Source organism: Trifolium pratense, linkage group LG2, assembly GCF_020283565.1.
Source record: "Trifolium pratense cultivar HEN17-A07 linkage group LG2, ARS_RC_1.1, whole genome shotgun sequence".
In the NCBI taxonomy this organism is placed as follows: domain Eukaryota; kingdom Viridiplantae; phylum Streptophyta; class Magnoliopsida; order Fabales; family Fabaceae; genus Trifolium; species Trifolium pratense.
In genome coordinates, this window is record NC_060060.1 from 52,163,174 (window position 1) to 52,176,782 (window position 13,609).

The following is a 13,609-nucleotide window of genomic DNA, read 5'->3' on the forward strand; positions in this document are numbered from 1 at the left end:
AGACTCAGAAAAATAAGCATCCGATTCGACTAAAAGATGGAAAGCATTAGAAAAGTTTGAAGGAAGTGTGATGCAGGATATATAGCAAATCTAAAAGTGTTCCTCTTTTATGTGATAAATAAACCAATACTAATAGTTTTTTTACTTCAAAATTATGAAGTTCTTAAGAATCTATTTATGACTTAAAAGTAATAAATATTCTAAATGAATTATGGCTCAAAAGAAAGAGCAACACACAAGTTATTCTTCTTCTACTTCTTCTTAACTTATGCTGTGTTTGATTTGGCTTTAGTTTCGCGGTTCAAGTGATGCTTCGTAGCAACCTTCCCATAATTCGTATGTCTTGATTGTTTCATTTTACTTCTTTATGATTATTATTCTGCTTGAATAACTTAAATATTTAAGTGCTTGATTTGGATTAAATTTCTGGTAAAAGCACAGTTTTGTTAAATCAAAACTTATTAGATTAGATTTATTAGTAGTAGTATATAGTAAGTAGCAACTGCATGGTTATAAACCTATGCATCCAATTTCAAATGGAAAGGACTTGAAAAATATGCACTTGTCTTGCAGCTTATAATTTTCTGATTCTATATAATTTTGGAATGTTTATTTATTATTTTAGGAATACCAGGAGATGGCAGATGTATGTTTAGATCTGTGGTCTATGGTGCCTGCCTCAGAACAGGTGACCCACCTCCAAGTCTCACCAGGCAAAAAGAACTTGCAGATGAACTAAGAGCCAAAGTAATTCACAGACTAGTTGTTTTTATTTTTCATCAAATTAATAGTTTCCGTTAAGAACTCTCACATCGGATGTGAGTTGACCTGAATATATGTTTAATAGGGTCCTGCTTGAATTATATGTTTATTTTTCTGGTCGGGCCATCCCCCATGTTTATCTACGCCCCAAGCCCAATAGTGCTGAGCACAAGGGTGTGTGTTAAGAAGTCTCACATCAGTTGCGAAATGGATTGAATGTATGTTTATAAGTGAGGGGAATCCTCACCGGACAAGTCGGTTTTGTAGGATTAAGTTAAACTCAACTCTCAGTTCTAAGAGTTTCTACTTTGGCATACTTATTGTTGAAAGTATGCATTGTAAGCTGTTCTATGGTATGGACAATAAGCAACATTTGTGCTAATAGAGCATACTTTAGACCTCAAATATATAAAATTGAATTCATATATATTATATATGCACAGTGTAAAGAGTTTTTAGATTGCAAGTTAGTTATAATCGTTTGATCATTAACTTTTTTTTTTACTTTTCTCATAACTAACTTTAAAATCATACAAATGATGATTTGTGATCGATTGACATCGTAAAAAGTTTTACACAAACAGTGCATCAAATTATTCTCAATTCTACATGTAACTATATATATAATTCCTAATTATATGTTACTTTTTTAAAATTTTGACGCATTTTTATAAGTATCATGGGATAACATTATTATTTGCAGGTTGTGGATGAATTCATCAAGAGGAGAGCAGACACTGAGTGGTAAGTTAATTATCTTGAAGGAAAAAGTTTCGATTACACATTTACGACAAGTAATAGTATAAGTAATGAGACTGAGTTTGTGACTATATTCAGTTATTATGATGCAAGCAAGTTTTGGTTCATTGTAAGAAATTTGAGGTTAGTGATGTTAGGTAGCAAACTAATCTCGTTGTATAAAAGTACATAAAATACTCACTACACTCTTGACATGGCTTATAGACACATAAGGCGGGCAAGGGGCGGTGGGAGAGAGTCGTAGACATAGACACACTTTGCCAAACTACGTAATTAAACGATTGTGTTCATTGTTTGCAATTTTCGGTTTTATTTTTCTCTTGTTACCAGCTGCTGTTCATAAAATATTTGATGTATCTAATCAATATTGCATAGGTTTCTTGAAGGCGACTTTAACACCTATACCGTACAAATGAGAAAGTCTCAAGCATGGGGTGGAGAACCTGAACTTCTCATGTCATCACATGTTTTACAGTTAAGTCAATTTTCATTTGCAAAACATTCATATGTGACAAATATTCATTATTTTTTTAATCATGATTTATCTTATGGTTTTAGGATGCCTATAACTGTGATTATGCATGATACAAATTCAAATAACCTTAAAATTATAGCTGAATATGGTCAGGAGTATGGGAAGGAGAAGCCTATTAGAGTCATTTATGATGGATTTGGCCACTATGATGTATTCAAGTGTTCGACATGATATCATACGCATAACGCGCAGTCCTAATGTTGTAACTTTGTTTTTATGAGTAGAAATCGAACTCAGTACTTGAAGTTTATAACATTCAAATACAGTACACACTAAATCGCGTATACTAAACTCATGGTAACGCCGCAATTTATTGTAACCTAGTAACACTTCTTATGATGTCATAGACTCATAGTACCAAAACATAGGAAATTCTGAATTTCTGTTCAGAAGGAAAATGTTTTATTAATCATATTTTTTTCTATACAGAAAGATTTAACGGTGCAACTTATTGTCTTTCTACTTTTCGTTCATGTGCTATTATCTTAAATATAAATTATCTTTTTTAGTAAAATAAAACAGCATAGGTCTATTAATTAATAGATAAAACAAGTGTAACGAAAAATAAAATAAAAACAGTTTCGGGCACTTGAATACTTGAGTGTCTTAATCATTTGGTCTAACGTTCGACCTCTGAGAGATTAGTCTATGCGGAAGATATCTTAATTTAAAAAAGTAAAAAAGACTCGGACTTCTGCTTGCTTTGACTGACATAGTCATTTTTTTCTTTGCTGTCTTCATTCAAATAATAATAAAGTACCATAAATAAGTTAGTTTCTTTTCTTTAATAATTAAACGGTCATAGTTCACCTGAAAAATGAGCAAAGAAGCAGAAAATGATGAAAGTGTACGTACTGGCTAAATTTTGTTAGCCATGTGGAACATTTTTCAGTATAATCTACTAAAGAAAGAATGAGACATTGTCAAAGCTTAAATCGAGGATTGTATATTTTTCATTTTCTACAACTTTGCTTTGAGCTAAAATGATGTGCAGGCCAAATCCGGATTAATATATGATGGTAAATTGACCTTGGATTTGGAGGAAAGTGTTTGCATAGGAAATATCTATAATGCTGACATCTAACAAAAATATTTCCCAAAGTTGCTGCTAGTAATATAAAGTTCATCTACATTTAACAACATTTTTATATGGTTCAATGTTTTTCCATATAAGAGTGAGGGTTGCTACTTGCTAGTATTATAAAACCTTTATTATCTATATTATTTTTTATTTAATGATAAAAATATTTTTTTTCGTAAATTTAACTCAGTTAATAAGAACATTACATTATGTATGCATGAACCGAAGTTCAAACTCCGGACATCCACTTATCTACCTTAAAAGCGGACAATAGTGTTTCTATGCGCTAAGCTTTTAAATTTAATCTAATTGTGTAAAGTTTGGGCGGTATGGTTTGAAAAAAATGCAAAACGAGTCCATGAGACATTGATATATGGATGGTTTGTGATTAGGGTTATGGTCAAACCAAAATTCGACCATTCGCAACCAAAACTAGGTATTATAATAGGTTGGAGATAAAAAAAAAATAAAAAGTTTTTTATGTACCAAAAAAAAAGTTTTTTTATATAGAATCTATATCTATGTGTGCATGGTTGTACTAATAATAGTAACATTGTATGTAATACTTGATAAAAGAGTTGGGACTCCTACTTATCCATATTAAAAACTGAAATTTTAATCACTAAACTATTCGATAAAAGTGTGAAGAGATACACCCTCCGTCCCAAAACTTTAGTTTTTTTGGAGTTTTAAACGGAGGAATAATGCTAGCAACACACTCTCTTAACAAACACACTCCAACACACTATCTTTTATTGGTTGAAATTCACATGAGTCCCTTAAAAAAATATGGACCCATATAACTTTTATGGGACCCATATAAATTTTAACCAATAGAAAAGAGTGTGTTAGAGTGTGTTTGTTAAAGAGTGTGTTGCTAGCACTCCTCTTAAACGGAGATTAAGAAATGATAAGTAAAATCATTTTTACGCTTACTTTATTAAGAAAGAGAAAATATATTTAATTAATACTTTAACTTTTGTAAGGGTACAAATGTTAAAGTATCACTAAATGTGTATTGGTTTCTTAAAAGGACTAAAGTTTTGAGACAAAATTAAAAAACTAAAAAGACTAAAGATTTGGGATGGAGAAGTATTTAATATTGTAATTAAATCTCAAATGATAAAAGAGTGAAGTGATATTTGATGGGTTAGAGTGAGCTTGAACTCACAATATATTTCTTCTTGGTGTTTAATATGCGTAATATTTGCTGTTAAGTTTCTTAAGAAAAAAAATAATACCTATATCTAAATTTATGTTTTCTAGTAGTAATTTCAGTTTTTTGTGAAAAAAGAAAGTTAGTAATTTTGTATATTCAAATTCAATGCTATGCTATGTACAAAAAATAATAATTGAATGTTATGTTACGGTGGACCACATTCATAAGTGGTCCATTAACGGTTTATGAGTTCGTTAATCTTAATGAGCCTTAATAATATATCAAATGTTTTTTAAATTTTTTATGAATGATTTATAGGATATAAACTTTCAATCCAACGGTGAGTTTTGTAAAATTCTTATCCGTTACAATAGTATTGATCACTTGTCTACGGTGGATCACTTGAAGAAGTGGTTCATATTAGAATTTACCTCAAATTCAAATAATATTTTTTTTAAAGGAAAATTCAAATAATATTTGTAGATTGCACTCTCATTCATACTCTGTTTTAGTGAGAGAAAAAAAGTTGATGCATTTTTTTTATATAAACTAAACTAACGAAATAAACTTACTATCTAAATGTTAAAATCAATCATGAAAACTTTTTCTTTTTTTTTTTACGAAACTTTTTTTTTTCTTTTTGAAATATAAAAAACCTGAAAAAGAAAAAAATGTAACTAAAAGAGAAAATAGAATATACTCAAGCAGTGTAAAATATTTTACACTGTCATTCAATATCAATTATGTATTCTAAACGTACCCGTTGAACTCTTATTAATGTGTTTATGACCGACATGTTTTTCTTTTTTAGTTCGAAATTAATACTCTCTAAATAAGATATTGGACTCAAGTGGTTAATGAGCTTCACCAAATGATGAATCGTTCAGAAGAATCCGAATTCGATTTCTGGATGAAACAATTTTTTAATCAGATTTTACTAACCTCGTAGTCGAACTCTAAATTACTAGGGTCCCTTCACCTAAAACTCGAAAGGGTTAACATAAAAAATAATCAATACTGTAATATACTCTTCATCCTAAGTTATAAGTCAATTTAAGAAAATATTTTGTCCCAAATTATAAATGTTTTATGATATCAATAAAATATTAATGTTATATATTTTTTTTTCTATTATACTTTTAACTAATTTATTACTTTTTTTTAAAAATTCTTTAATGTGTCTTTTTAATAAGATTAATAAAGGAAATTTTATAGTTCTCGTGAGCTTAGCTTAGTGCATAAGGACGTTGTATTATATGCAGGAGTTGGAGTTCTAACTTTGTCTCACCACACTTATTTACTTTAAGAGTGAATTTTCTAATCACTGGGACTAAGCTACTTCACAAAAAAAAAACGATAATTTTATAAAATAACTCATATTTTTTCTTTTTCATACAAAATTAATTATTAATTATATTTTTTAATTTGTGTGAAATAATTAAAATGACTTGTACTTTATGATGAAGATAATACAAGATAGAGTAAAGGATCTTTCCACAATATAAATCATTTTAATTTATTTTTTTGATAGGAAAATCATTTTAATTTTTAACAACAAACATAACACATTTTATCTGGGACTCTGGTTCTTTCCTAAATTTTTTTCACCATAATATTCGGTTCACTTAACCACCTAATCTAATTTGGTGTCAGTTCTAACAATCAAGTGATTCCAACTCCTCTTAATCGTTATTGCGGGAGATCGAATATTAGTCCTCCTACCAAATCCAGCGTCAATTACTATTTATCAACTAAATATTGGTTTTTCTTTCCTAAATTCTTATAATATTCCGTTCTCATACCATTTTTTTTTTACTACCTTTCTCATACCATTTATGAATGGAATTAATGAAAGATATTTTTTAAAGTAAAATATTTTTCATTAATACAAAAAACAACAATATCTACATTTCTTAATTAGTGTATCATCATTCACGCTTTTACAAAAAAATAAATAAATAATAATCAGTGTATCTTTCCCAATTCTTGCTTCAATGTTTTAGGTTCAAGCATATTCGTTAGTTTTTTTTTTTCTTCTTATCTTGAATTTGAGTTGAGTTATCAGCAGGATAAAATAAGAAAATAATTTACTCATTTATTCTATAAAATATATTTTAAAATAAAAAAATAAAATTAATAAAAAGTATATATAAAATAATTTGATATTAAATTAAAATAAAACAATTAATTTTGTAACTAACTATATACACAATTCTCTCATAAGGTACGTATAAAAAATATAATATTATAATTATCATCGTTGTTATCTAGTGTACACCAAACATATGGTAGGATAATCATTATTCTGTTTATATCTCATTATACTTTTATCCTATTTTATATTCTATCATGTCATTATCATATCTTACGCATCAAATAGACTTTAAATGGAAAGAATATTCTCTACTTTAGATTGGACCAACATCTTCATATCCTAAATTTCTTAAAGAAAACATGTCATATTTTTATATTAATTTGTTTTTAAAATTTTCAAATTTTAAATAAATTTTGTCTATAAAATCAATTCCATATCTACTACATAAATGAATTTTAGACACGAAATTTGACATCAGTTATGAAATTGATTCTTTCATTAATATTTTTTCTCATCCCAGATCATGATGATAATCTGAAAAAAGACACCAGCTCTAAATATATTTTGACTACAAATGTATAGGGCAGGCCTTATGGGATAAGGCCGTTTCTCATACACAACACAACACAAGTGTTGATAACTCACACAAGTTATATTTTATTTTCAGAGTACAAAATCTTTCAGCCAACTCATTTGCAAAAAAATTTACTAAAATTTCCAAAAATATTTTTCCCTGAAATAATTAAACTTATTCCATACCAAAAATAAATTGGTCTAAATTGTAAAGTCTTTCACATGTAATCAAGTGATTGACATATGTATGGAAAATATTTGGTTGAAAAAAAAAAAAACACATTTGTATGTTCACCAGGTTGGTTCACCTCGGCCGAGATTAGTCACTACTATTACGGAAAAATTCCGTACCTATTTTTTTTTACCACCAGTATCTAGTGCACTTGACTGCTTAATCTGGTTCGAAAATCAGTTCTGACATTAAGTGGTTTCAGATTCCTCTCATTCACAGTTGTAGGGGATGGAACGATATAAAAAATTCAACGATAACTACTGAACCAACTAACGATCGCTAAATTTTGTACTTATTGGTTGCGTTTGATCTGCTAAAAAATAAGGGACTGGACATGACAACTTCTGCTGTACTGTGTTTGATTTTAAAACTGTTCCTGTTACTGAACAAACTGGGGGCCAAGGCACAGGACAAAACTTGAAATTCTTGTCCCCCACAGAACCACATGACAACTTTTTGTCCTCAGCACAAGTTGTCTAAAATACCAAAATAACCTTTTGTCCATCAAACATCGTACAACACAAAGTTTGTTCAATACCTTAAACGTTTGTCTTGTGCTGTTCTGTCTTGTACTGTCATGTACTGTTCTGTCCAGTATTTATATTTTGCAGATCAAACGGACCAACTAACAAAAAAAATTAATAAAATTAAACTTTGATGCACGGCCTACTATACAATATAAATACCGATAAAAACCCAATTTCCATCCTCTCTCTCTGTCTCTTGCATCCTTCCTTAAAATTCCTTATAAAAAGCATATATAAATTAACGAAAACTAAACACTGTAATTAAGGAGAGTAAATAATAGATTAGTGTGAAATCAACAAAAATGATTGTGTTAGTGAATTCTAATACTACAGGTTTAAGAAAACGAGTTTTTCCAATTGATTACGAAACAGAAATGTCACAGCGTCTCGTAGATGCTGTTCATAACGGTGAAACAGATATTGCCATTGAATGTTTATTGAATCCTTCTGTCGATGTTAACTTCATTGGAACGGTGTTGTTGAAATCCAAAACGACGGAGATTGAGCTTCAAGATGAGTTACCTCACCGAGTGAACTCGGTGTATGAAGAGTTTAAAACTGATGTTACTGCTCTGTTTTTGGCTGCACATTCTGGAAATTTGCCACTCCTTCGTAAATTACTGGTATGTAATGTTGTAATGTATTGTTTCTGAATATTGTTTTTGCGTTTAGATTATTTGAAACGCGCTTTTGTGATTACTGATTGATTAGTGCTAGTGGTCTGCTCTGTTTTTTTTTTTTTTTTTTTGTTGATTTGAGGCTTAAATTGTATAGTTTTTTGAAAAACTGTTTTGAATCATGAAAAATTGAAATTCATGATCTAAATTATGATTTATTATCGTTTTTCTGTTTAATTGTAGCTTATTCTGATCAATTTAGCTAATGTGCAAATTAGATCATCTCTGTGTTTGAAAATCATATTCTATGAAAAATGAATGAAGAAAATAGTTAAATATGTGATGGAATTGTCACGTGTGAATGTTTGATCATTTCATTCCCAATGCATCAATGACACGCAAAATAATATTTTTTTGAGAGAAGTACTGAAGTTACATTTTGATTCCTCACAAAATTTTTATGGGAACAACAATAAAACTCAAATTAGTCCTGACATTTTCATATTGAAGACAAACTAGTTCCTGTTCGTTTCGACAGAGAAACTAATTTGTCCACAATATGAAAATGTTAGGAACAATTTGGGTTTTATTGTTATTTTTGTAGGTGAATTGTCTTGTCTAAAATTTCTAAATGACCAAAATGGATCTTCACTCTATTTTCTTTTCACAGTGTATGTTTGGTTCTTCGGAGAAAAAAATTTAAGTTTTGAGTGAATTGATTCCGACTAAAACTTAGTTGATTCTAGCTTCAAATAGAATCAATTTTACAATTTTGGCCCCTCTAGAAGGGAAACAAAACATATATGTGTTGGTTATTTATCGGTTAAAAAAAAAACAGATAAAACTTAAAACATTTGTTATTTTAATTTTTCCCTTCGTTGCTAAACTAGTTTTGAAAGAAAAGTTGAGTGATTTGCATATTTCAACAATGTTACTACTATTCACACACAAGGCAATGATTGGATTAATGATATTCAGCTTTTACACAAAATGTTATAAATTGTGTGAAAAACATACAATTCAGATTGTGTGGGTTTGGTTGGATTTAGTTTCATCTATGTTAGGGGTATCTTTCAATCCTTATTCGTACGGATAATTGGTCTACTCTCATATTTGACCATTTATTTCTTTTTAACCTAACAACCTTAATATGGTTATGAGATATTCATCATCATATCATACATCTTTGTCAGATGGTGGTTATTAGATGTGATGTCCTGTGTTACAGCAAATCTTATCTTACTGTGTTCAAATTGTCACACCATTCATTATTATTTATTATTAACTGAGTTTTGACATTTTCATGTGATAGAATGTGGGAGCTAATGTAAATGTGAGATTGTTCCGGGGCTATGCTACAACAGCAGCAGTGAGGGAAGGACATCTTAAAGTATTGGAGGTTCTTATCAACGGTGGCGCGTCACAACTTGCATGTGAAGAAGCTATACTTGAAGCAAGCTACGTAGGACGGGCCACATTTGCGGAACTACTCATGCAGTCCAACATGATCCGTCCTCCGGTTGCAACTCACGCCCTTGTTTCTGCTTGTTGCAGAGGCTTCATTGAGGTTGTTGATGTACTCATCAAGGTAAGACCATTATAGTTACATGCGGGCGTACTGACATCCACTTTTTTCGGTACATCATTAATAATTTGTCAAAAAATTATACAAGTACAAAATTTCGTGCATTTATTTAAAATGAAAGGTAAAATTGGAATAAAAAATGGTTACGCCAAAACTTGGTATCCGCTTTATGGTAAATGTAGCTCAACTATACAAAAAGAAATAAATATCTATGAATATAATTGATTACTAAATGACAAGTTTTCTTCGGTTTATTTGCAGCATGGAGTGGATGTCAATGCAATGGATAGGATTCTGCTTCAATCTTCAAAGCCATTTCTTCACGCTAATGTTGATTGCAATGCATTATTTGCTGCTGTGGTCAGCAGGCAGATTAATGTTGTTAGACTATTGTTGCAGGTGGGGTTCTGACTTTAATAAGTAATAAACTTCACATAGGATAATAACAAGCCTAGGTTTTAACTTTTGAAGTTATAATTGATTGATTAATTGTGGTGGTTCATACGGCACAGCAAGTCAACTTTATTTTTTAACTTTTGGGAATGTCATTATCATCATCATGGAAAAGGAAAATACTGTTTTGATAGTACAAGTTAGTCTTGAACATAGTCTGGTACTCATCCTTACAAAATTGATTCGTAAGATGAGAGTTTCACTTTTTATAAACTCTTTTTAGATCTTTTTTTTTTCCAATACACTCTCATGTCCGACACTGTTGGGCTTGGTGCATGGATAATTTGGTTGGTGACCTAGTTCTATAGCTATGATACATTATTAGATTTTTATTTTGCTTTTATTCATACTTACAAAATCGTTTATAAAATGAGTCATGTCTCTCTTTATAAACTATTCTCAAACATTATCTCTCTTTAACATGGGAGTTAAGTTTTTCTTATTACACTTCCTCTCATCTCATTTGAGAAAGAGCCAACATGCACCTTATTTATCACACTTGTGCAAAAGAAAACAAACATTATGTTCAACTCAACAAGGAAGAAAGTTGTAAATTAAAATGACATAAACATCATCTTTAGCAGCATTAATTAATCATTGCTGCCATATTCAAAAACATGATGCCAACTTCAGCATTGCTCCAATTAATTATTTAACCTACTGGTCTCTGAACAAAATTGATTAAAAATCAAAATATTGGCCTGCCAGTTTCTGCATCGAGTACAATTGTTTTATATTGCACTATCAATCTCTAAAAGAGGTACTAATTTTCTGATTTCTGCATACAGGTTGGTGTAAGACTTGATATCAAGGTGAAATTGGGAGCTTGGTCTTGGGAAACCGATACAGGAGAAGAATTTCGAGTCGGTGTTGGACTAGCCGAGCCTTATCCAATCACATGGTGTGCTGTAGAATATTTTGAATACACTGGAACTATACTTCATATGCTTCTCCAACACCTCTCACCTAATGGTTTCCACATCGGAAGAACTCTCTTGCACCACACCATTGTTTGTAACAATGAAAGAGCATTGAATATACTTCTCAATAATGGCGTGGATACAGAATTAGTACTTCAAACTACTGAAGAAACCAATGTACACCCTATTCACATGGCTGCGCGACTTGGATCATGCAACATTCTTCAGTCTTTGATTGATGGTAAGTGTAACTTGGACTCACAAACAAAATTTGGTGACACAGCATTGATGATTTGTACAAGGTATAAAAATGAGAAGTGTCTAAGACTTTTAGTATCTTCGGGAGCTGATTTGGGGATTGTAAATTCGTCTGGTCAATGTGCAACTTCATTAGCAAATTTTGTTCAGTGGAGTAACGAATATCAGAAAGCAATTTTGGATATAATTAGAGGCGGAAAGGTTGTTAAATCAAGCAATGCGTCTGGATTTTCAGCTTTGTTATTGGTCACTCACGCGAATGACATAGAGGCTTTGAAAAAACTCATTGAAAATAAAAACATAAATCTAGATGAACAAAACGAGAATGGATTTTCAGCTGCAATGATAGCTTGTGCAGGGGGTAATGTGGAAGCTTTCAAGTTGCTTCTTTATGCTGGAGCCGATGTAATTAATCTCAAAAACAAACATGGTTTAACAGCTCTTAATCTCATAGACTTGAACCAAAAAGGTGAAAATGGTGAAAAATTCCATAAGGTGATGTTTGAATATGCACTTAAAAAGGGATGCAATGTTATTACCTTAGCCGAGGCGAATCCTCTTCACCGTGCAGCTTGTTATGGAGACATAAACATTGTCGAAAAGTTATTAAAACAAGGGTATTATGATGTGAATGGTTTTGATGGAAATGGGTATACACCATTGATGTTAGCAGCAAGAGAAAACAAAGGAGAAATGTGTGAGATTTTGATATCTTATGGAGCGAAATTCGATATCAAGAATGAAAAACATGAAACAGCACTTTTACTTGCAAGAAAAAATGGCAAAGGAAATGATGCAGAGAGTGTGATATTAGATGAGTTAGCTAGAAGAGTAGTGACGTGTGGTGCATGTGTGAAGAAACATACAAAATGTGGTAAAGGGTTTCCTCATAAGAAACAATTGGTAATGGTTGGTGCTGCTGGAATATTACGTTGGGGGAAATCGAATAAGAGAAATGTTGTTTGTAAAGTGGCTGAGGTTGGACCAAGTGAAAGATTTCGATGGAACCGTAGGAAGAAGTTCGATGTTGATGAGCCAGGAATGTTTTATATTGTTACTGCTAAAAATAAGGAGGTACATTTTGTTTGTGAAGGTGGGGTTGAAATGGCTGAGTTATGGGTTAGAGGGATTAGATTAGTAACAAGAGAAGCTATTTTTGGTTCTAAAGCTAATACTGGTTAAGGGATTATGGTCATTGATAGAAAATCATTTTCTGTTTTGAGATTGATATCATTTCATTTTTTATTTTGAACATATAGATTAATATGTCCATATATAATTCATACCATGGTTATGGTTAATTGACTGTATGAATTGTAGATTTTAATTTTGTTAATATCTTCAAGTGTGTGTGTGTGTGTGTAAGATTATAAATTGAGTTTGAGATACAACCATAGTGTAAAATTGTTATTTGTTAGTGAAGAAGCGGTTTCTTGCACTACAAGAAGAGAGAGTAGATTCTAAATGATGAGAGAGAGGGAGAGAGAGAGAGAGAGAGAGAGAGAGAGAGAGAGAGAGAGAGAGAGAGAGAGAGAGAGAGAGGTGATATTTGGTGAAAAATGAATCTATTGAATTAAGTGATTCATTTGGATTATATATTCATCTATATATAGCCATATTACTTGTAAGCTAAGTAACTGACCAACTAACAAAAGGACAAGTTAATTATATTGAAGTAACTCCTAAGTTATAATTGATTAATACAATAACATGCTCCCTATATTCAACTTTGTAACATCCATCATTCAAACAGTTTTATAATGCCTAGCTTATTTCCAAGACTTAGAAACCTATCAGTCTTCAAACCCTTGGTTAAAATATCTGCAAGCTCAGATTCACTAGGACAATCCTTTACTTTTAGTCTTCCTTGTTGACTTGCTCCCTCAAGAAGTGGGACATGACTTAAATATGTTTGCGTCTGCCATGCAAAACATGATTCCTTGCCAAGTTTGTTGCTGATTTATTATCAATTTCAACAGTGATTGGCCTTTTAACTTGAACCTTCAACTCTTGCAACACTTATTCAATCCAGATTGCTTGGCAAGCTGCATAA

The 13,609-nt window shown here is 31.1% G+C and overlaps 2 protein-coding genes across 4 annotated transcripts; both read left to right on the forward strand.

Annotated features, from left to right (window-relative positions):
- Positions 1 to 106: 106 nt before the first annotated feature.
- On the forward strand, positions 107 to 2,488 carry LOC123907669 (OVARIAN TUMOR DOMAIN-containing deubiquitinating enzyme 4-like). Of its 3 annotated transcripts, none has more exons than XM_045958026.1 (5): positions 107 to 336; positions 626 to 747; positions 1,466 to 1,506; positions 1,897 to 1,995; positions 2,150 to 2,488. In XM_045958026.1, exons 1-5 carry the CDS (start codon positions 309 to 311, stop codon positions 2,274 to 2,276), a joined length of 417 nt encoding a protein of 138 aa, XP_045813982.1. In that variant the 5' UTR covers positions 107 to 308; the 3' UTR covers positions 2,277 to 2,488. The 3 variants fall into 3 exon arrangements, with proteins under 3 accessions (XP_045813982.1, XP_045813983.1, XP_045813981.1); XM_045958027.1 differs by having other exon boundaries at positions 111 to 336; positions 2,136 to 2,488; XM_045958025.1 differs by having other exon boundaries at positions 113 to 336; positions 2,080 to 2,488.
- A 5,379-nt stretch (positions 2,489 to 7,867) lies between these two features.
- Positions 7,868 to 13,005, forward strand: LOC123904260 (ankyrin-1-like). Its single transcript, XM_045953943.1, has 4 exons — positions 7,868 to 8,346; positions 9,653 to 9,928; positions 10,187 to 10,324; positions 11,167 to 13,005. Exons 1-4 carry the CDS (start codon positions 8,026 to 8,028, stop codon positions 12,736 to 12,738), a joined length of 2,307 nt encoding a protein of 768 aa, XP_045809899.1. The 5' UTR covers positions 7,868 to 8,025; the 3' UTR covers positions 12,739 to 13,005.
- The last annotated feature ends 604 nt before the right edge of the window (positions 13,006 to 13,609 follow it).

Coding starts and splice junctions, on each gene's coding strand:
- LOC123904260 (XM_045953943.1), top strand. CDS start 8,026: ATGATTGTGTTAGTGAATTCTAATACTACAGGTTTAAGAAAACGAGTT. Junction 9,929..10,186: donor TTGTTGATGTACTCATCAAG/GTAAGACCATTA, acceptor GTTTATTTGCAG/CATGGAGTGGATGTCAATGC. Junction 10,325..11,166: donor TTGTTAGACTATTGTTGCAG/GTGGGGTTCTGA, acceptor TTCTGCATACAG/GTTGGTGTAAGACTTGATAT.
- LOC123907669 (XM_045958025.1), top strand. CDS start 309: ATGCTTCGTAGCAACCTTCCCATAATTC. Junction 337..625: donor TAGCAACCTTCCCATAATTC/GTATGTCTTGAT, acceptor TTATTATTTTAG/GAATACCAGGAGATGGCAGA. Junction 1,507..1,896: donor AGGAGAGCAGACACTGAGTG/GTAAGTTAATTA, acceptor AATATTGCATAG/GTTTCTTGAAGGCGACTTTA.